Source organism: Sus scrofa, chromosome 1 (genome assembly GCF_000003025.6).
Source record: "Sus scrofa isolate TJ Tabasco breed Duroc chromosome 1, Sscrofa11.1, whole genome shotgun sequence".
Classification (NCBI taxonomy): domain Eukaryota; kingdom Metazoa; phylum Chordata; class Mammalia; order Artiodactyla; family Suidae; genus Sus; species Sus scrofa.
Window position 1 is genome coordinate 184210406 of NC_010443.5, and position 24113 is coordinate 184234518.

Consider the following 24113-nt stretch of genomic DNA (forward strand, 5'->3'; position numbering starts at 1 on the left):
CTTCTATATTGTGTCTAGGTGGAGATTTAATTTTATTTGTCCTATTTGGGATTTATCAGGCTTCCTGGATCTGAAGACTGACATACTGTATGTGCTGTGGAAATGTCTTTAGGTATAAACTTCTTTAATACTGCACCTACCTATTACCTCTCGCATCCAGGAATTTGAGTTAACAGCATATTAGACTTCTCAGTCTTCCATGCTCATTTCATATTTTCCACTTGTCTGTTGCATTCTGTGCAACTTCTTCAGACCTTTCTTCAAGTACACTAATTTTCAGCTATGCCAAATCTGCTGTTTAATGTGTTTCAGGTTTCAGATTCTAATACCACATGTTTTTTCCCCTAGAAGTTGTATTTGGTCATCTTCCAAACTGTCGAGCTATTTTGGAGCATTTCTTAACTTTTCGGTACTCTTATTTTCTAACACACTTGTTGTATAGTATGTATCTGATAACTCTGGTATCTGCCCTCCTTGACCATTTGTTTGAGCTGACTGGCTCATGGTGGATTTCTTTTACTTTGGGTAAACACGTGATCTTAACACTTGTGGAAATTCTTTGAAGCCTGGATAAAAGTATCCCAACAAGCACTTGTTTCTGCTAGGTGCTAGAAGCCTACCTTCTTAGTGACATCTTAAATCACTGCCTTGGATATTTTTGTTTTGTTGTATTTCCCTTTTTAGGGCTGTACCCACAGCAAATAGAGTTCCTGGGCTAGGGGCCCAATCAAAGCTGCAACTACTGGCCTACACCACAGCCACAGCAACACCAGCTCCGAGCCACATCTCTGACCTACACTGCAGTTTGTGGCAATGCCAGATCCTTAACCCACTGAGCAAGGCCAGGCATCACACCTGCATCCTCATGGATACTAGCTGGGTTTGTTATTGCTATGCCACAATGGGAACTCCCACTGCCTTGGGGTTTTTGAGGACCACATAGATAATGTGAATTCTGACCCAAAACCTAAGTGAATAGGTACCTAGAGGTTCTTCTTCCTGCTCTCCCCAGAACATTTAGGGTAGAACAGAGAAAACAGAACTTTGGCTCCAATGTTGGCTAATTCCTGTGGATTCTTAGGGTAATTGCCTTACATGTCCCCCAGTGTGTGAAACATTCACACATTGTATCTTAGCATGCTATTCCATGAGGAATCATTACAATCTAGTTTACCATATTCCTGGAACTGGTAGTTCCCAATTTTAATCTGAACTATTGTATTCTTGAAGTAAAGCTCCCTTGAAGATGAAACTGTAACCTCCTATGGTAGGTTTTTTTGATAAGTAGGATTTTTACAACTATGCTCAAAATTAAGATTACTCTATAGTTATTAGTTTTACAGGCTTTGTTATCAGGGACAAGCTGCATCACTAAATTAATTGTATAGCTTTTCAGGTTTTTCCATGCTCTTTTTTTTTTTTTTTTTTTTTTTTTTTTTTTTTTTTGTCTTTTTGCTATTTCTTTGGGCCGCTCCCGCGGCATATGGAGGTTCCCAGGCTAGGGGTTGAATCGGAGCTGTAGCCACTGGCCTACGCCAGAGCCACAGCAACGCTGGATCCGAGCCGCGTCTGCAACCTACACCACAGCTCACGGCAACGCCGGATCGTTTAACCCACTGAGCAAGCGCAAGGACTGAACCCGCAACCTCATGGTTCCTAGTCAGATTCGTTAACCACTGCGCCACGACGGGAACTCCCCATGCTCTTAATTTCTTGATACAACATAAGTTAGGAATTACTTGGAAGTTTAAAAGAATGCCTAGAGGAGTTCTACTGTGGTGCAGTGAGTTAAGAATCTGACTGCAGGAGTTCTCATTGTGGCTCAGTGGGTTAAGAACCTGACTGGAAAAAAAAAAAAAAAAAGGAGGAGTTCCCGTCGTGGCGCAGTGGTTAACAACTCCGACTAGGAACCATGAGGTCGCGGGTTCGGTCCCTGCCCTTGCTCAGTGGGTTAACGATCCGGCGTTGCCGTGAGCTGTGGTGTAGGTCGCAGATGCGGCTCGGATCCCGCGTTGCTGTGGCTCTGGCGTAGGCCGGTGGCTACAGCTCCGATTCAACCCCTAGCCTGGGAATCTCCATATGCCGCGGGAGCGGCCCAAGAAATAGCAACAACAACAAAAAAGACAAAAGACAAAAAAAAAAAAAAAAAAAAAAAAGAACCTGACTGGTATCCATGAGGATGGGGGTGTGATCCCTGGCCTCATTCAGTGGGTTAAGATCCAGTGTTGCTATGAGCTGTAGTGTAGATTGCAGATGAGGCTCTAAGCCCACACTGCTGTGGCTGTGATGTAGGCTGGCAGCTGTAGCTCCAGTTTGACCCCTAGCCTTAGAACTTGCATATGCCGCAGGTGCAGCCCTAAAAAAAAAAAAAAAAAAAGGATTTCCTGTCGTGGCTGTGATTAACAAATCCGACTAAGAACCAGGAGGTTGCAAGGTTCGTTCCCTGGCCTTGCTCAGTAGGTTAAGGATCTGGTGTTGCCGTGAGCTGTGGTGTAGGTCGCAGATGCGACTCGGATCCCATGTTGCTGTGGCTCTGGTGTAGGCTGGCTACAGCTCAAATTCGACCTCTAGCCTGGGAACCTCCATATGGCGCGGGAGCGGCCCTAGAAAAGGCAAAAAAAAAAAAAAAAAAAAAAGAATCCAACTGCAGCAGCTCAGGTCACCGTGCAGGTTGGATCACTGGCCTGGTGCAATAGGTTAAACGACCTGGAGTTGTTGCAACTCTGGCTTGGATTGAATCCAGCCTCTTTCCCCCACACCCAGTATTAACTTCACTTTTTCTATTGGTTACTAGCGAATTGAGGTTTTCTTTCTTCTTTTTTCTTTTTTTTTTTTTTGAGATCGGGGGGTTATGCCCATAGCATATGGAAGTTCTTGGGCCAAGGATCAAACCTGCACTACAGCAGCAACCCAAGCTACTACAGTGACAATGTGAGATCCTTAACCTACTGCACCTCAAGAGAACTTTTTTTTTTTTTTTTTTTTTTTTTTTTTTGCTTTTTAGGGCTGCCTCTGTGGCATATGGAAGTTATCAGACTAGGGGTCTCATCGGAGCTACAGCTGCTGGCCTACACCACAGCCACAGCAATTTGGGAGTCGAGCTATGTCTGCAACCTACACCACAGCTCATGGTAATGCCGGAACCTTAACCCCACTGATCAAGGCCAGGGATCCAACCCGCAACCTCATGGTTCCTAGTCGGATTCATTTCTGCTGTGCCACGACGGGAACTCCACACAAGAGAACTCTTGATCCAGGTTTTCCAATTCTTCATTCATTTCCTTCCATCTCTGTTTCTTTTTTTAAATATTCATAAAGATTTAAAGTTTTAAAATCATCCTCTTAGTTATATAATCTCTCATTCCTAGATAAAAGTATTTATTCTCTCAGAGGCAACTTATGATCTTCAGGCTTTCAGCTTGTCACAGTTAGGTAAGATGTTAGCCGTGGGCTTGCCATATAGCCTTTATACAAAGCAATGAAATATGTTGCCTTTATACTCAACTTTTTTTTATCATGAATAGATAGCAGGTTTTGTCAAATGATATTCTACAATCTATTTAGATCGCGTGATTTTTTTTATCCTTCATTTTGTGCGGTGTGTCACAATGATTGGTTTGCTGATGTTGAAACATTTTTGTATCCTTGGAATAAATCCCACTTGAGCATAGTGTATGATTATCTTAATGTATTACTGAATTGAGTTTGCTAATATTTTTGTGGATTTTCATCTTGTAGTGGCCTTGTCTGGTTTGCTAGCAGGGAAATGTCTGGAAAAATTAGTTTGGAAGCATTCCCTCTTAAATCTTTTGGAAGAGTTTGGGAGGGCTGGTATTAGTTCCAAAGTATGACTCTGTACTAAAGACTGTACACAACTTACATATAGTGTTAGCATCATGATTTTCTATCATCTCTAAGGAATGTCCAAAAAAAAAATGACATTAAACTGCTAGGTTTTTAAAATTTTTATATTTCTAGTTTTCTTGTTAAACAGCCTGTTCAGTTTTAAGTTTAAGCTTGCCTTTGTCCAAAACTGTATTACTCTGATTTATATATATCCTATATCCTTTTTGTCCATCTCAAAAATTCAGAAGTAATTAGTGTTCCTACTTCTTTCAGGTTTGTCAGTTTCTCTAGGCAGTTCCTGTTCTATTTTGAACCCATATGACAAAGATTCATGACTACTTTTCTTATACAGACATTCTCAAACCCATTTTATCCCCTTTGACAAATTTTGCCTTGATTTTTACTTTTTTATTTTTTTAAAAAGGGGCAGGGGGGAACATGGTTGGATGCTGGCTTTATCCCAATGGACATCTTATTTAAATAGCGTGCTTGCCAGTCCGAAAACATCTGTGCTAGGTTGTCTGTCTCTTTTGCATTATGCTTTGTCTCATCTTCCTCCTCCGGCAATTGGGAGAGTAATCTGGTGGTACCTTTTCAGGAAGAACCCATGGATGGTGTAGTTTAACCCTTGCAAATCTTGAATTTTTGGTGCCTTCATATAACTTGACTTCACAAGCCAGAGTGGACACAGGATGCAAATTCTCAAGTGTGCTACAGCAAAAAGCAAAAGGACAGCAAGAAATGGAGCCAGATCCGAGTGGGACTTGTCAGCTAAGGTAAGAAGCTTAAACTTTATTCAAAGCTATGGAGCTAGCAAGGGACAGCGTTGTCAAATCCACCCTTGAGAGAGAACATGATAACAGGATATGAGAGCAGATTTAGGGACCCCAAGATATAAGAAGACAGGAATTAGCAATTTCACACATCCAAGAGGAACATGAAGGCGGAAAGAGAGGGGCGGCAAGGAGAGCAAGGTGGCATGATACTGGGAAGGAAGTGGGCAGGGAGCCCACAGCAGCTGTGGAGGGACTCCTCACTCCTTGCCATTCCAGAGGAAATAAAGATCTAACACAAAAATAACCCCCCAAAACATGAGTTTGACTGCATAAGTGTCAAACTTCAGGAAAAATTAATATAGAAAAACAAGAAACAAATGACAAGCCTGGAAAAATTATTTGCAGCGCATGACCTAGTTGCTTTAACATTCAGAGAGCACATGCAAATCACTAACAAAAAAACTAGCAACCCAATAGAAAAACTAGCAAAGACTAAGTGCAGGAGGTTGCTGAAAAAAATTCAACCTCACTTGATTAAATAAGTGCAAATTAAAACAATTAGGTACCTCTTTTTGCCTGTTTGGGTTTTACTGTCTTCAGTGTTTGCCAGTGTTAGCAAAAGGTAGAGAAACCCAGGCCTTTTATCTATCATTAGAGAAACCTAGGTCTTTTATCTAGTATTAGAATATGGATTGGTATATTCCAAAAAAGAGGGGCAATTTGATAATATCAAAAATTCAGCTACCTTTAACCCAGCAAAGCTTACTCTAGACTCAAAGTATGAAAATGTCTAAAAATGTGTTCATCAAAGCTTTCCCCCCATTTTTGACCATAGTCTCAAACTGCTGGCTATACTTATCTGTATCAAAGACTGGTTAAATAAATTACAAAGAAATACTATGTGGCCATTAAAAGGAACTTGGACTTTTTGTGGGGTTTTTTCTTTTTCTTTTAGGGCCACACCATACGGGGGTTCCCAGGCTAGGGGTCCAATCAGAGCTGTAGCCAATGGCCTATACCATAGCCACAGCAACCTGGATCTGAGAGTCTGCAACCTACACCATAGCTCATGGCAACGCCAGACCCTTAACCCACCGTGTGACTCCAGGGATCAAACCTGTGTCCTCATGTATGCTGGTCAGATTCGTTTCTGCTGAGCCACAACAGGAACTCTCTGGAACTTTGAGTCTTTAGACTAAAAGATGTTCAAGGAATTAAAAAAAAGTGGTATTCCTGTTGTGGCTAGGTGGATAATGAACCCAACTAGTATCCATGAGGATGCGGGTTTGATCCCTGGCCTCACTCAGTGGGTTAAGGATTTGGTGTTGCCACGAGCTCCAGTGCAGGTCACAGATGTGGCTCAGATCTGGCCTTGCTGTGGTGGAGCGCAGGTCAGCATCTACAGCTCCAACTCGACCCGTAGCCTGGGAACTTCTATATGCCATAGGTACGGCCCTAAAAAGCAAAAAGCAAAGAAGGTAGTGTAGACTGTAGGATATGATCTTCTTTTGGCTTTGTTTAGCTAATTTTAAGGCTACATGTTTGTGTTTGCATTGAAATTGTCCAGAAGGATAGTGAAAGATCTTTAGCTGTAACTCTGGGGAATGGAAATAGGAAAGAAAAGCTTGCCCTTTACTCACTTGTATTTAAGTCTAACATGTGACTTTTACAGCAGAGAGAAATTGGGAAGAAATGCTCTTTTTGTAGTCTAATGCCTACCTACCCTTGTTAACTATCTTCCAGTCACCTCTGCCTAAGCCTCTTGGATCATTCAGCCCCCCTATGCGTCTGCTTCTACCCTCTTATTTGCCTTTGTTTATGCATGAACTATCTACCTAGAGGAACTTCTCTTGTGCTTAGCCCTCCACCTCTGGGTCGAGACCCTGCCAGGCCACAGCTGTCCTGGCTCCTCTGAACCCACTCTCCTTGAGGGCAGTGGCCGTGTCCTTCTCTCTAGTGGCCACGGTAACAAGCATTGTGTCCATTCACAATAGGTGCCCCACAGATGAACCATGGCTCCCTGAGGCACTGTAATGCTATAGTCAAGACTTAACTGTGTTCACACAATTGTTATAAGGCAAGGAAACAAATACTGTCCTTCGGCAGCAAAAGGAATTTTTATTCAAACTAAATTTACTCTCGAATTCTACTAGAGTTAAACCAGACCAACTCACTTCTGGCATTTTCTTGTTACTTAAGGTTTTACTGTTTGATATTTGACTTCCCTGGCACTGAAAGGTCATTCATTTAAAGGCAAGCATATAACAAACTTCACATACGAGATTAAAATGAGCAGTGAAGTTTTGCTAAGACACTCAGCTTTATTACTTTTCATTCCCTAAGTACTCCTACTGCTTATAAGGAATAAGCAGCTGGATAAAATCTTAGTTTTCTGTTTTGTTTCTTTTTTTAATAGACCTTTCATCGAAATTTCTTCTACAAATTATCTGAGTAACAGACACTTAGTTCTTTGGCCTACTGTTCTACTTTTTTTCCTTATGTTTTAATCTTATTAGTGTAAGGACAAATCCACATGCTCATAATTAACTCTTCTGTACTATTTCATAAAAGCTTAATTATTGGGAGCTCTTTCTTTCACTTGAAAAGGAAATAACCAGAGACTATTTCCTTCTACCCCCAAGTCACTATTTTTTTCCAAGAGCTCACTAGATTACTCTCAAATCTATTTCTATTAAAGTGTTACCCATGGTCTAGGCAATGTGGTTATCTAGAGAAGACTGCTTTGTTCATGTTAAGACCATGGCCTCAATCTAAACCAACTATAATGGAAAAAATAAAAATCATTTAAATAAGATAAAGATAGCAAATACTCAAAGGAAAAAAAAAAAAAAAAAAACACAATAAACCATGGCCCAATGTGGTCTGCTAAGCTTTTTGTAATACGAAAACTAACCACTCCACACTTTCCACATATGGACAATCTGAGCCAGCCAGGGGTCAGTGCCAGGATTTGTATATAAGAAAGATGCAGGATTGGCATCCATGCTAGAAGAGAGGGTACTGGGCAGGGACTGGGCCTGCAGCCATGTTTGCACAGCAAGCATGCTGATCTTACTCAGACCATGTATTATAAAACAGTAAGAAAAACCAACCAAAGACTTAAAGCCTATATATACTGTCGCTGCAACTGTAATTTGGACTGTACCTTCCAAGTTAGATCTATATCGGTCAAGATATAAAGCCTGGAGATTCTCACCATGTGGAGGCAAGTCCTACAAACTGTTGTCTTATTCACCACACTGTCATACTTACCTAGCAAGTTTGCTGAGGCCAAGAACTTGCTTGTTAGGAAGATAACCGATATGGACCTTCAGAGAAGAGACAGAGATCATGAGCTAAGTGAAAACACGGAACTTCACTGGGACAAAATAAGGAAATGTCATACAGTACAGTTACTATGTCATTCAACACAACTTTAAAACATCTAGAAGCTTTAAGACATAGAAAATGAAGCAGTTACATAAATGCCTTAACAGGGAAAATATATTAAGAATGACTATTAATGACAAACTTGAAGTATACCCATGGTATTTCCTGGTGAAGTTACTGTTAATTTTGTCTATGATAGTGCTACTCTGGATAAGTAAGAATTTTGTTTTTGTTTGTTTTTTGGTCTTCTCAGGGCTGCACCACAGCATATGGAAGTTCGCAGGCTACGGGTCAAATCAGAGCCATGTCTGTGACTTAGACCACAGGTCGCAGCAACACCGAATCCTTATACCCACTGAGCGAGGCCAGGGATCGAACCAGCATCCTCATGGATACTAGTCGGGTTTGTTACTGCTGCACCTTGACGGGAACTCCATGTAAGAGTATTTTAGAGATGTGTATTAATAATTAATAATGAAGAGTCATGTTGTCTATAATATTATAATAATATATTGAAGGACTTCTAACTTTTTAGGTTGAAAATCAAATCAGTCTCTTTTATTGCCTTTTTTTTTTTTTTTGTCTTTTCTAGGGCCACTCCCATGGCATATGGAGGTTCCCAGGTTAGGGGTTGAATCGGAGCTGTAGCCTCCAACCTATGCCACAGCTATAACAACGCAGGATCAGACGCATCTGCAACCTACACCACAGCTCACAGTAATGCCGGATCCTGAACCCACTGAGGGAGGCCAGGGATTGAACCCGCAACCTCATGGTTCCTAGTCGGGTTCGTTAACCGCTGAGCCATGATGGGAACTCCAAATCAGTCTCTTTAAAAAAAAAAAAAAAAAAAAAAAAAAAAACCTTCTTTTAGAGAAATATGCTGAAAGAAAAATGTTATCTAGGATTTAGTTCAAAATAATGCAGTAGGAACGTACATAGAACAAGATTGGTCCTTTACTGTTAACTGTTGAAACTGGTTGATGGGAACATGGAACTTTTATAACCTAATCTACCTGTTCTTACATGTGTTTGAAATTTTCTAAAATAAAAATTTTAGAATTTTCTATAAAAAAAAAAGCTTTAAACAGAGATAGCACTATGGAAAGTAACAGAATATCTTTTCTATCAAAGGAAATCGTGGTTACTCCATTTTGCTCCGGTTTCGGCTGAAATGCCTTCCTGCAACCCCTCTCCTTTTTCCCTCTTCTCCCAGTAACAACTGGTTTCAAATTAGCCAACTGAGAAGAACGTGTGCCTTGACCTGACCAATGGGAAGGGGACAGGTACATCACCTGCATTAGGGATAAATAGGGAGGGTCTTTTCTTTTTGTGTGTGCTTTTTGAGTACCCGCGCCCTTCTGCAGAAATAAAGAGGCTTGTCAAGATCTCCCTGTGTTCATGTGTCTCATTTTCCGACATCGACGATCCAAGCCATGTCCCCAACACCACTACACACACATCAGAACACTAAACTAAAAAATACCAGAACATGCCAAACGTTGGTGAGGATGTAAAGTAACTAGGATGCATGAGAGCATGCGAAATGTAAACTGGTCCAACCAACTTGGAAAACTCAAAATCAGTATTTATGGGAGTTCCTTGGTGGGTTAGTGTTAGGATCTGCCACTTTGACCATTGCAGCCCGGGTTCAATCCCTGGTCGGGGAACGGAGGTCCCACATCAAGCAGCTGCAAGCATCGTCCAAGAAAAGCAAAAACAAAAAACAAAACCCTAAGTCAGTGTTTAATAAATTCACTTGTGTCTCTGAATTCCACTCCTAGGTATACTCCTAATAGAAAAGCATGTGAGAGGAGAATCAAGATGACAGAGTAGGAGGACGTGAGGCTCGCCACCCCCACACACATCAAAATCCATCTACATGTATCAATCTCTGACAAAGGAGGCAAGAACATAAAACGGGAAAAAGACAGTCTCTTTTTGGCAAGGATTGCTGGGAAACCTGGACAGCTGCATATAAATCAATGAAACTAGAACACACCCTCACACCATGCACAAAAATAAACTCAAAATGGCTTTAAAGACTTAAAATACAAGACAGGACACCTTCAAACTCCTGGAAGAGAACATAGGCAAAACACTCTCTGACAATAACCTTACGAATATTTTCTCAGGTCAGTCTCCCAAGGCAGGAGAAATAAGAGCAAAAATAAACCAATGGGACCTAATCAAACTGACAAGCTTTAGCACAGCAAAGGAAACCAAAAAGAAAACAAAAAGACAATTTACAGAATAGGAGAAAACAGTTTTGAATGATGCAACTGACAAGGGCTTAATCTCTAGAACACACAAGAAACTTATACAATTCAACAGTAAAAAAGCCAACAACCCAGTGAAAAAAATGGGAAAAAGACCTGAATAGACATTTCTCCAAAGAAGATATACAGATAGCCAACAAGCACATGAAAAAAGTGCTCAACATCCCTGATTATTAGAGAAATGCAAATTAAAACTATCATGAGATACCACCTCACACCAGTCAGAATGGCCATCATTAATAAGTCCACAAATAACAAATGCTGGAGGGGGTGTGGAGAAAAGGGAACCCTCCTGCACTGTTGGTGGGAATGTAAGCTGGTACAACCACTATGGAGAATAGTATGGAGGTACCTTAGAAAACTATACATTGAACTACCATATGACCCAGCAATCCCACTCTTGGGCATATATTTGGGCAAAACTTTCCTTGAAAAAGACACATGCACCTGCATGTTCACTGCAGCTCTATTCACAATAGCCAGGACATCGAAACAACCCAAATGTCCATTGACAGATGATTGGATTAGGAAAATGTATGTATACACAATGGAATACTACTCAGCTATAAAAAAGAATGAAATAATGCCATTTGCAGCAACATGGATAGAACTAGAGACTCTCATATTGAGTGAAGTCAGTCAGAAAGACAAACACCATATGATATCACTTATACCTGAAATCTAATATATGGCACAAATGAAAAAGAAACTCATGGACTTGGAGAATAGACTTGTGGTTGCCAAGGGAAAGGGGGAGGGAGTGGGAAGAAGTGGGAGTTTGGGGTTAATAGATGCAGACTATTGCCTTTGGAATGGATTAGCAATGAGATTCTGCTGCGTAGCACTGGGAACTATGTCTAGTCACTTATGACGGAGCCTGATAATGGGAGAAAAAAGAATGTATACATGTATGTGAAATTGGGTCACCATGCTGTACAGTACAAAAAAAACTGTTTTGGGGGAAATAACTATTAAAAAAAATTTAAAAAAAAGAAAAATCTATCTACGTGTAGAATAATCTGCACAGAAAACCAACTGGAAACTGACAGTTGATCTCCTATATAATCAAAGCTGCAAAAAATATCTCCACATAACCAGGTAGAACAAAAGAAAAAAAGATGGCATGAGAATGGAACCAGTGTCCCTGGGAGACAGCTGTGAGTGAGGGAGGGCCCACAGGGGCAGATCCTCGCTCTGGGAAGTTCCCTTGCTGGGATTTCTGGTTGGACACACAAGGAGCTAGAGAGGCCTGGCCTCTGCTCTTGGAGTGCACATGTGCTGCAAATGTATGTGAAGAAATTTTTGCTGAAAATTTCTGATACCTAAAGAAGGAAACATATCCAGGTACAGAAAGCACAGAGAGCTCCAAATAAGATGAATCCAAAAAAACCCACATCAAGATACAGAATAATTAAAATGGCAAAAGTTAAAAGAATTATAAAAGCAGCAAAGGAAAATGTCACATACAAGGGAAGCCTCATAAGGCTATCAGCTGATTTTTCTGCAGATACTTTACAGGTCAGAAGGGAGTGGCATCATATATTCAAAGTCTGAAAAGGGAAAAACCTGCAACCTAGGATACTCTACCCTGCAAGAATATTCTTTAGAAAGAGGCAAAGATGGCATTCCCATTGTGGCACAGTGGAAATGAATCCAACCAATATCCATGAGGATGCAGATCAATTCCTGGCCTCACTTAGTGGGTTGGGAATCCAGCGTTGCCATGAACAGTGGTATAGGTCGCAGAGGCAGCTCAGATCCCCCGTTGCTGTGGCTGTGGTGAAGCCCAGCAGCTATAGCTCCAATTCAACCCCTAGCCTGGGAATTTCCATATGCCTTGGGCATGGCCCTAAAAGCAAAAAAAAAAAAAAAAAAAAAAAAAAGGAGAGACAGAATTTCTCAGACAAGCAAAATCTAAAAGAATTTAGCAATTCTACATCTACACTACCCTAAAAGAAATATTCAAAGGTATTTAAATAGAAAAGCAGAAACTATAAGAGAAAGTCACAACAGGAAAGGCAGATATATAAAAAGACTAAAGATGACTTAAATAAACTGGCACATAGTTTAAAAAACAAATTTGTAAAAGTGATTATAATTAACAGCAAAAGGATCTGGCACTGCTGCCAGCTGCAGTGTAGGTTGCGAATATGCCTCAGATTTGGTCCCTGGCCCAGGAACTTTCATATGCTGTGGGGGCAGCCAAAAAAAATCATATCAAAATGAACCAAAAAACCAAGAAATAAACTTAACCAAGGAGGTACAAGATTTATATGCTGAAAACATAAAACACCGATACAGTAAATTGAAGATTCCAAAAAAAAAAAAAAAAAAAAAAGGAAAGATACTCCACCTTCTTGGATTGGAAGAAATAACATCATGAAAATGGCCATACTAGGAGTTCCCTTTGTGACTCAGTGGTTAACCAACCTGACTAGGATCCATGAGGATGTGGGTTTGATCCTTGGCCTCACTTAGTGGTTTAAGGATCTGGCGTTGCCATGAGCTGTGGTGTAGGTTGCAGATGTGGCTAGGATCTGGCATTGCTGTGGCTGCGGTGTAGGCTGGCAGCTACAGCTCCAATTTGACCCCTTACCTGGGAACCTCCATATGTTGTGGTTGCAGCCCTAAAAAGCATTAAAAAAGAAAAAAAAAAAAAGCCATACTACCCAAAGATATCTACAGATTTAATGCAATCTCTATCAAAATACCTATGACATTTTTTGCAGAACTGGAAAAAATAATGCTAGAATTTATATGGAACCCCCTAAGACCCAGAAGTGCCAGAGCAATCCTGAAGAAAAAGAAGAAAGCTGAAGATGTCACCCTACAAGACTTCAGATAATACTACAAAGCTACAGTAAGCAAACAGAGTGGTTAGCACAGAAGCAGACATATAGATCAAAGAAAAGAATAAAACCAGAAATAAACTCACACATCTACAGTCAATTAATCTGCAACAAAGGAGGAAAGAATATTCAACAACAAAAAAAAAGACATTCTCTTCAACGAGTGGTGTTGGGAAAGCTGGACAGCTACATATAAGTCAATGAAATTAGAACAATCCCTCACAAGAAGGCATTTTTGTTTATACAAAAATAAACTCAATGGAGCTTCCGTCATGGCTGGCGCAGTGGAAATCCAACTAGGAACCATGAAGTTAGAGGTTGGATGTCTGACTTTGCTCAGTGGATTAAGGATCCGGCATTGCCATAAGCTGTGGTGTAGGTTGTAGATGAGGCTCAGATCCTGTGTTGCTGTGGCTGTGGTGTAGGCCAGCAGCTGTAGCTCCAATTCAACCCCTAGCCTGGGAACCTCCATATGATGCGAGTGCAGGCCTAAAAAGAAAACAAAAAACAAAAAACAAAAAAACCTCAAAGGAGGAGTTCCCTGGGGGCCTTGCAGTTAAGGACTCAGTGTTGTCATTGCTGTAGCATGAGTTTTGGAAAAAACTCAAAATGTTTTAAAAGACTGAAATATGACATAACATGACAAACTCCAGAAGAGAACATAGCCAAAACATTCTCAAACATAAATCATCACAATATTTTCTTAGATCAGCCTCTCAAAGCAAAAGAAATATACAAAGCCAGTAAACTCAGAGACATAGAAAACAAACTTATGGTTACCAAATGGGAAAGGAAAGGGGAGAGAGACAAATTAGGATACAAACTACCATACATAAAATAGATAAGGAACAGAGTTTACTGTATAACACAGGGAACTATATTCAATATTGTGTAATAATCTATAATGGGAAATAATCTGAAAAAATATAACTGAATCACTTTACTGTATACCTGAATCTAATACAGTATTGTAAATCAATTATACTTCATTTTTTAAAAAATTAAAATAAAAATTTTTAAAAGAAGAAATTCATCCATCTATGCCCCAGAAGAATGTTGGTAAAATAAGGTCAGATACTATAGAACTCCTAGAGGAAAACATAGAATACTCTTTGACACAAATTGCAGCAATATGTTGTTTGATCCACTTCCTACAATAATGACAATAAAAACAAAAATAAACTAATGGGACTTAATTAAACTCAAAAGCTTTTGCGCAGCAAAGATAACCATAAAAAAAATAAAGTAAAAGACAACCCACAGAATAGGACAAAATCTTTGGAAACGATGCAACCAACAAGGGATTAATTTCCAAAATCTACTAACAACTAATACAACTTAACAACAAAAAAACAAGCAACCCAATTAAAAAATGGGCAGACCCAAATAGACATTTCTCCAAAGATGACATATGGATGGCCAATGGGCACATGAAAAGATGCAAATCAAATGCAATGCAAATCAAAATTACAATGAGGTACCACCTTACACCAATCAGAATGGCCATCATTAATAAGTCCACAAATAACAAATGCTGGAGAGGGTGTAGAGAAAAGGGAACCCTTCTTCACTGTTGGTGCTAATGTAAATTGGTGCAACCACTATGGAAAACAGTGTGGAGGTTCCTCAGAAAATCAAATATAGAACTAGCACATGACCCAGCAATCCCATTCCTGGGTATCTATCCAGACAAAACTGTAATTCAAAAAGATACATGCACCCATATATTCACAGAAGCACTATTCACAGTAGCCAAGACATGGAAACAACCTAAATCTCCATCAACAGATGAATGGATTAAGATGTGGTGTATATATACACAATGGAATACTACTCAGCCATAAAAAGAACAAAATAATGCCATTTGCAGCAACATGGATGGAACTAGAGATTCTCATACTAAGAGTAGTAAGTCAGAAAGAGAAAGACAAACACCAAATGATATCACTTACATGTGGAATCTAAAATATGGCACAAATGAACCTATCTACAAAACAGAAACAGACTCATAGCCATAGAGAATGGATTTGTGGTTGCCAAGGGGGAGAGGGGAGGGAGTGGGATGGACAGGGAGTTTGGGGTTAGTAGATGCAGACTATTACATTTAGAATGGAAAGGCAATGCGGTCCTACTATTTAGCACAGGGAACTACATTCAATCTCTTGGGATAGAACGTGATGGAAGATAACATGAGAAGAAGAATGTATGTATATGTGTATGGCTGTGTCACTTTGCTGTACAGCAGAAATGGACACAACATTGTAAATCAATTATAATTTTTAAATGTAAAAAGTAATAAAAATAAACATAGGAAATAAAACAAATGCTGGTAGCAGTATTGTTTGTAATAGCCTCCAAAACCCAAAACAAACCACCAAAAACAACAAACAAAAAGAGGAAACAGCACAAATGTAGTATGTTTGTAAATGGAATTATATATAGCAATGAAAATAAATAAACTACAATGACAGGCAATAACATCAATAACTCTTACAATGTGGAACAAAGGAAGCCAAACACCTAAGAGTACAGGCTGTATACCACACCTGGTTATATACAGTAGTTGAAAAACAAGCAAAGCCAATCAATCTATAACTTTACAAATCCATACTGGTTACCTGTGGGGACAAGATGGGTTAGGGATTAACAAGTCAAAATAAAGCAAAATTATGATATGGCAGAAGATAAGAGGACAACTCTTGGTGACCCACAAGTTCTCAGAGGGATATTTTAACAAGCTAGATAACTTCTAGCTCACATTAGATTCATTTTTTCCTAATATAGAAAGGGTTGGAAATAAATTATATCCACTAATACTATAACCTCTGCCATAAGAAATTCTGCAGTCATTACTGCTCAAGTCATATTATACAAAAGTCTACCCTGGATCAAATATTATTTAGTCAAAATAAAGGGCAAAGGTTTTCAGAGCCTGCAGCAACTACCTCGGGGGGGGGGGGGGAAGAGGGCCTTTAATCTCATTACTAACCTATTAACATGGTATTTACTATGAAATGCTTGCCCTGAGGGCCTTCTGCTACTTTGTTTTTGTTTTGTTAACTACCAGTTATTAGATTAGTCAGGTTGATAAAGAGTAAATGGTTATGTGTAATTCTAAATATTTGGGATATTGGGAAATAGCAGATAACAATTTAAAATATAATAATCCTAACTTTAAAATTGTCATTGTGGGAATTCCTGTAGTGGCTCAGCAGAAACGAATCTGACCAGTCACCATGAGGTTTGGGGTTTGATCCCTGGCCTCGCTCAATGGGTTAAGGATGGGGCATTGCTGTGCACTGCGGTGTAGGTCAAAGACAAGCTGGATCCAGCGTTGCTATGGTTGTGGTGTAGGCCATTGGCTACAGCTCCAATACGACCCCTAGCCTGGAAACCTCCATATGCCATGGGTGCAGCCCTAAAAAGCACAAAAATAAATTAATTAATTTAAATAAAATAAAATAAAACTGTGCTTTAACCATCTTTAGGAAACAAGAGAGAAAAACTTACCTTTCCAATAAATGGAACTAGATGATGTTCACACATAGAAAACATATCGATGTCCTTCACAATCACCATCTCATCATGATCTTCATCAAAGATAGCGTCGTTGAGGACATCTGAAATCAGAGGCTTGCTTTAGTAACATTTCCAACTTTGTAGTTGAAGAATAGAAAAGCTAACACCCTGTAGGTACATACAAACTGAGTCAATGTAAGAAAGGATGTTATTCCTAACTAAAATATTAATGACATGCAAATTAAAACTGGTTATTTTTCTCCCACCAATAACAAGCATTTTTAATGATGGAAAGAGTCCTTATGACAAGGTATTACATAAAAAGTGCAGGATTACCAGTATAGGAGAGTGAGAGAAAAACAGGGAGGGAGGAAAGGAGATCAATTACGCAATGCAAAAGAGGAGATATTTCTGGTGATAAAACAGGGCTGTTTTCACTTACTTCTATAGATTTTCTTGTACCGAACACTTTATAACAAATGTGTAGAAAACCACATTTGGAAAAAAAAAAAAACTGATTTTTAGCTCTCTGACTTCTGAAGCTACATCCAGATACCCATAAACTTGACCTCTGCATCAATCCCCCAAATTTTCTACTCTTTCTAGTTACTGTATGTAAGCATCAGACATATTCTAAACAGCTGCCTTCCTCCCTTTCTAAGAAAATGAATAACTACAGTTTGTGTGTATCTGTCTGTCCAGGTTGGCTTTGGATGATGAACGGTCTCATGTTTAACCTGTGGACTCTGGCACACAGGGACAGACATACATTTAGAAACAGAAACTCTCTCTTTAAAAACTGCACTCATATTTGAACAGTTTGGCAGACAGATACATTCCGTTCACCTAGCTGGGTGATTTCAAGGATTGGGGGATACCCAATTTTTACAGCATGGTGAGAGAGAAGGGTTCCGCCCTTATACTGCTATTTCCCCTCAGAAAGGCTGGCTGCTGAGTGAGTCACAAGGAAGATGTGCAAACGTCCACCCACACAGGTCACAGCCTGACCTTCAGGGGCTCCGTTGCCACCAGAAGAGAGGCTCACAGATGTTGAGTCATCATTTAATCACAGTTAACATCAGTGTATTCAGAGACACACTTGATGGTGTAGTAGAGCAGTCACTTATGTTGTAAACAAAAGTGAATGTGCGGGGTTTAGACACACAGATAAACCCTGCAACCCTGTTAAAAGAGGCTGATAAGATCCAGGAGGAGAAGGCTCAGGGTCATTTTTTAAGTAAATACCCCTTTGCCACAAGCAGTTTTCTTTATTTTTTTTTCTTCTTTCTTGTTAATATATAAAGAGTATGCCTTCAGCATATGGAGGTTCCTGGGCTAGGGGTCAAATTGGAGTTACAGCTGCCAGCCTACACCACAGCCACAGCAACTCAGGATCTGAGCCACATCTGCAACCTATGCTGTAGAAACACCAGATTCTTAGCCCACTGAGCAAGTCCAGGAATCAAACACGCATCCTCACAGATATGTTAGGTTCTTAAGGGTTTTTTAATTTTTTTTTTTCTGTCTTTTGCCTTTTGTTTTTTTGTTTTTGTTTTTGTTTTTGTCTTTTTCTAGGGCCGCTCCCACGGCATATGGAGGTTCCCAGGCTAGGAGTCTAATCAGAGCTACAAATGCCGGCCTACACCACAGCCACAGCAACGTGGGATCCAAGCCTTGTCTGCGACCTACACCACAGCTCACAGCCACACTGGATCCTTAACCCACTGGGTGAGGCCAGGAATTGAACCTGCAACCTCATGGTTCCTAGTTGGGTTTGTTTCCACTGAGCCACGATGGGAACTCCTATGTTAGGTTCTTAATCCTCTGAGCTACAATAGGAACTCCCAAAAGGAGTTTTCTATTCTGACTACTCTGACCAAACCTTCAATTATATTTCGAGAAAAGTCCAAAAATAGATCCTTAATGCTCCCTCAAAGTATCCTGGCATTTTCCAAGGTTTTAATGTAATGTTATTGCCACACATAGCTTACTAAAATCTTCAGTCACATAAGGAATCTGAAACTAAAAACAAAAATTTTCTTAAAGAACAGAAGAGGAATTGTCAAATATAGGAAGTGTTCATTTGTTTTCTCTGGCAAAGAACGAGAGCATCCCCATGCTAAGCTCTGATGACAACCATGTGGCACAAGTTAAATGCTGGCCCTCGAGTTAGGCTTATATTAGCAAGTGGCTCCATCACTAACTGCTGGACCTTGGGCAAGGCTTTCTATGCCTCAATCTTCTCAGCTGTGAAGTAGGTATGAAAAAAGTGCCTGCTTCACAGGGGTATCCTGAGATCATCCACTTGCATTTAGAAAAATGTAGGGGGAGTAAGTGGTAGATGATATTATTACTATTACTATAATTAAAATTAAGGAGACTTGAGGATTTGCCTTTGTGGCTCAGTGGAAACGAATCTGACTAGCATCCATGAGGACACAGATTCCATCCCTGGCCTCGCTCAGTGGGTTAAAGATCTGGGGTTGCCATGAGCTGTAGTGCAGGCCGGCAACTGTAGCTCTGATTCAACCCCTAACCTGGGATATATGCCACAGGTGAAACCTTAAAAAGACAAAAAGCAAAAAACAAAAAAAAAGATTAAGAGACTTGCTACCTATGTGTCCCACGCACATTGATATACATTAGAATTTAAAAAGCAATAATTTGCTTCTGAGAAAGAGACTACAGAAAAGGAAAAGCAGTTACTTTATTATGGAGAAACCTGGCAGACACTGCTTTAAGCCAAGTGATTACTGTCAACTTTACCAAAAATGAAATATATTGATATCATGTAGCTCCTGACATAAGACAATGAGAAGGGTACATCATCCCAGTAGTATATTTCCACAAAATCTATAACTGCAATTTAATCACCAGACAAATTTGAGAAACATTCTACAAAATGACTAAACAAGTACACTTTTGTAAAAGACATGGAAAGACTGAGGAACTATCCACATTAGAAGAAACTAAAGAAACATGACAACTAAATGCAATGGGAAAACAAAAATCTGAATAAAGCCTGTTGTTTATAGTACTGTACCAATATTAATTTCTTAAGTATTAATGATTGTACCATGGCCTTGTGAGACATTAGCATTAGAGGAAGCTGAGGAAAAGGTATATATAAACTCTTTATACTACCTTTGTCAGTATTCTGTAAGTTTCAAATTATTTCAAAATAAAAAGTTAAATGGAATGGGAGAAAATAGTTTCAAATGATGCAACTGACAAGGGCTAAATCTCTAAAATATACAGCTTATACAACTCAACAGCAAAAAAACCAACAACCCAATTGAAAAATGGGCAAAAGACTTGAATAGACATTTTTCCAAAGAAGATATATACAGATGGCCAACAGGCACATGAAAAAATGCTCAACATCACTGATTATTAGAGAAATGCAAATCAAAACTACTATGAGATACTACCTCACACCAGTCAGAATGGCCATCATTAATAAGTCCACAAGTAACAAATGCTGGAGGGGGTGTGGAGAAAAGGGAACCCTCCTACCCTGTTGGTGAGAATGTAAACTGGACAACCACTATGGAAAACAGTATGGAGGTACCTCAGAAAAATAAATATAGAACTACCATATGACCCAGCAATCCCACTCTCGGGCGTATATCCAGACAAAACTTTCCTTGAAAAAGATACATGTACTCGTATGTTCATTACAGCACTATTCACAATAGCCAGGACATGGAAACAACCTAAACGTCCATCGACAGACGAATGGATTAAGAAGATGTGGTATATATACAAAATGGAATTCTACTCAGCCAGAAAAAGAACAAAATAATGCCATTTGCTGCAACATGGATGGAACTAGAGACTCTCATACTGAGTGAAGTAAGTCAGAAAGAGAAAGACAAATACCATTTGATATCACTTATATCTGGAATCTAATATATGGCACAAATGAAACTTTTCACAGAAAAACTCATGGACTTGGAGAACAGATGTGTGATTGCCAAGGGGAAGGGGGAGGGAGTGGGATGGACTGGGAATCTGGGGTTAACAGACGCAAACTATTGCATTTGGAATGGATAAGCAAGGAGATCCTGCTGTAGAGCACTGGGAACTATATCTAGTTACTTGTGATAGAGCATGATGGAGGATAATGTGAGAAAAAGAATGTATGTATGTATGACTGGGTCACTTTCCTGTACAGTAGAAAACTGACAGAACACAGTAAACCAGCTATAATGGAAAAAATAAAAATCATTTTTAAAAAGTTTAAAAAAAACACAGCAGAACAATATCCATCAACTAGAAAAGCAATGGAACGCTACTCAGCAATAAAATGGGATAAATAATGATACATATCTAACATGGTTGAACTTCAAAAGAATTATACTAAGTGAATGAAGTCACACACACACACACACACACACCTATGTGAGATTCTAGGAAAAGCAACTATAATGACAGAAAGTAAACAGGCAGTTTACCACGGACCAGAGAGGTGGGAGAGAGGACTGCCTACAAAAGAATGTGAAGAATCTTTTCTGGTTGATGAAAGCCATTTAGACCTTTGCTATATTGGTGTCTACACAATTTAGGAATTTTTTATCAAAATTCAAACTGTACATATAAAGTTAGTAAATTTTATTGAATTTAAGTTACACCTAATAGAGATAACTTTTAAAAAACTGTGGTATATTATGCAACCCTTTGTGTAAAAGTCAAAAGGAGGAGATATGAACACATACACACATATATACACTTATCTTCAAAAGGAAACATTAGAAGAATAAATCAAAAAGCAAATAAAAATGATTACTGCTGGAAAGGGTGTGGAGAAAAAACTGGTTTAGCCACTATAGAAAACAGTAAGGAGGTTCCTCAAAAAACTAAAAATAGAGTTGCCATATGATCCAACAATCCCATTCCTGGGCATATACCCAAATAAAACTATAATTGGAAAAGATACATGTACTACTATGTTCACAGTAACACTATTTACAACAGCCAAGACATGGAAACAACCTAAATTTCCATTGACAGATGAATGTATAAACAAGATGTGGTGTGTATATATATATATATACATATATATATATAAAAGATGTGGTGTGTGTATATATATATATACACACAAAAAAAATAATGAAATAATGGAATACTATGCAGCAATAAAAAAGAATGGAATAATGCCATTTGAAGCAACATGGACCTAGAGATTATCATTCTAAGTGAAGAAAGTCAATGTGAAATCTAAAATAAGTTACAAATCAACATATCTACAAAATAGAAGTGGACTCACAGATAGAACATACTTGTGGCTGCCAGGGGAGTAGGGGGGAAAGGATTGGGAGTTTGAGATTAGCAGGGACAAACTATTATATAGTGGATAAATAATAAGGTCCTATTGTGTAGCACAGGGAACAATATTCAATATCCTGTGACAAACCATAATGGACAAGAATATAAACAAATATATGCACACACTTGTTATATATAACTGAATCACTTTTCCACACAGAAGAAATTAATACATTGTAAATCAACTATAATAAAAAATTTTTTAATTAAAAAAAATTTACCCATAAAGGACCAAGAGAACGAGACAGAAAGGATACGACAGAAGTGAGACATCTTTGAAAAAACTTTGTTATATGTCGTAGTGCTTTGTGTGGTAATGAAACACTGATACGCTGCCTATATCCCATTTCATTAAACTGGACTCAGACTATAAACTTGACCTAGCCAAATCATTTTTCTTCAGTAATGAAGTCTTCCTGCTATATTTATTTATGTTTTGCTCCAACATATCTGAAAGCTACCATCTGTGGCTAAGAAGAACAAAACACTATCACAGATTGTTTTAATTTCCTGCCTGTTATCAGCATCAAAGAGGTAACCCTGGAAACAAGGATTTATGGCATTCTATTTCCCACTGTTGGTCATAACTGACAAAAGAAACCAAAGCCTCCTCCAAAAGTTAAAGGCTTGTCAATAATAACACCACATACAAAAAGTATAGAAGTATACCTTTCTCATATCATTAATGACTAAGCAATGACAACAAACAACCCCGCTGGGCTACCATCCCTCAAGTATTTAGTCCCTTCCTGAAAGAGCAGTAAGGCAGGCCCACTAAATGACCCAAAGTACGTACTTAAGCACTCTCTGAAACAGGAGTTCTGACTCCCCCAGTGGGCTTGTTCAAATACAAATCACTGGGGCGTTCCTGTCATGGCTCAGCAGAAACGAATCCGACTAGTATCCATGAGGACTCAGGTTCGATGCCTGGCATCGCTCAGTGGGTTAAGGATCCAGCGTTGCCATGAGCTATGGTGTATGTCACAGACGTGACGTGGACCCCGTGTTGTTGTGGCTGTGGCTGTGGCCAGCAGCTACAACCCTGATTCGACTCCTAGTCTGGGAACATTCATATGCCTCAGGTGCAGCCCTAAAAAGAAAAAAAAAAAAAAAAGGAAAGAAAGAAATACAAATCACTGGACCCCAACCCCACAGCTTCTGATTTAGGAGGTCTGGGGTCTGGGTGAGCCTGAGAATTTTCATTTCTAACAAGTTGCCAGAAGATGCTAATGCTCCTGGCCTGGGAACCACACTCTAAGAGCACCTGTTTTGAAGTGTTCCACGTTCTGTGCTGCTACATAAAATCTTTACACCTTTAAAATGCTCCTACTCACACATCACAACCTGTTTCTGCTGGGGTAAAAGGAAATCCCTAAGAGAAATTCCACACAAAAGGAAAATTATATCTCATTAGATATATCTCATTAGTTTCTTTTGCATGAGTGGTAATAGTAATTCATACTATCCTGGATGTTCTGTGATCAGCACCAAAAATTAGAGATCTCTGAGAAGTCAGAATTGCACAGCTAATGCATCTCCCTGGAGGACAGCAGTAAAGGACAATGGAAGAAGATGGAGTGCTGAACATATGTCCATCCTAAGGAACAGGAAGAAGAGAACGGGGTCTGCCTACTGGTGTTATTCTTCTTTCTTATTTTATTTTATTTTAATTACTTGGTTTTGTTTTTGGCTCCACTAGAAGCATGCGGGAAGTTCGTGGGCCAGGGATCAAACCCGCGCCACACCAGCAACTCAAGCCACAGCACTGACAATGCCAGGTCCTTAGCCTGCTGTGCCACAAGGGAACTCCTGCCTACTGATTTTAGAATTAAAAGAGAATAAGATGCAGAGAGTGAGATCTCTTTGCTTTGGCTGGAACTAAATCAACTCAAGGGGCTAACAAAGAGAACGGCTTTAGTGGATCTGTATCACTGGCCCAAACCCTCTAACATCACACCTGCCCTGACCAGCATACAGTACTTACTTCACTGCATGTCCTGGTACCATTGTTATGTGTGCTAATTTCTGCTACACTTGGAGAGAAGTGTTGCAGCTTAAAGCTTTAGAGTTTCCACACAATATCCTATATGCCGTGCACAGAGCCAGGGTTAAACAGAGATCTT

At 39.4% G+C, this 24113-nt stretch overlaps 1 protein-coding gene and 1 long non-coding RNA gene across 5 annotated transcripts in view; one reads left to right on the forward strand and one right to left on the reverse strand.

The window, feature by feature from the left end:
* LOC106509117 overlaps positions 1-10015 on the forward strand; it is a 72271-nt gene extending 62256 nt beyond the window's left edge. For 2 of the 3 annotated variants that reach the window (XR_002346957.1, XR_002346953.1), the window contains 2 exons: positions 4445-4622; positions 9147-9187. This is a non-coding gene — a long non-coding RNA (uncharacterized LOC106509117). Of the gene's footprint in view, positions 1-4444; positions 4623-9146; positions 9188-9796 lie in introns of those variants that run through there. The other variant, XR_002346956.1, reaches the window with a different exon arrangement.
* GCH1 (GTP cyclohydrolase 1) overlaps positions 1-24113 on the reverse strand; it is a 62829-nt gene that overhangs the window by 9174 nt on the left and 29542 nt on the right. Inside the window, exons 2-4 of one of the 2 annotated variants that reach the window (XM_021102253.1) lie at positions 16651-16760; positions 7896-7951; positions 3955-4557 (exon numbers count right to left, since the gene is read on the reverse strand). In XM_021102253.1, coding sequence (XP_020957912.1) covers positions 4359-4557; positions 7896-7951; positions 16651-16760 — 365 coding nt within the window. In that variant the 3' untranslated portion in view covers positions 3955-4358. Of the gene's footprint in view, positions 1-3954; positions 4558-7895; positions 7952-16650; positions 16761-24113 lie in introns of those variants that run through there. The other variant, XM_021102249.1, reaches the window with a different exon arrangement.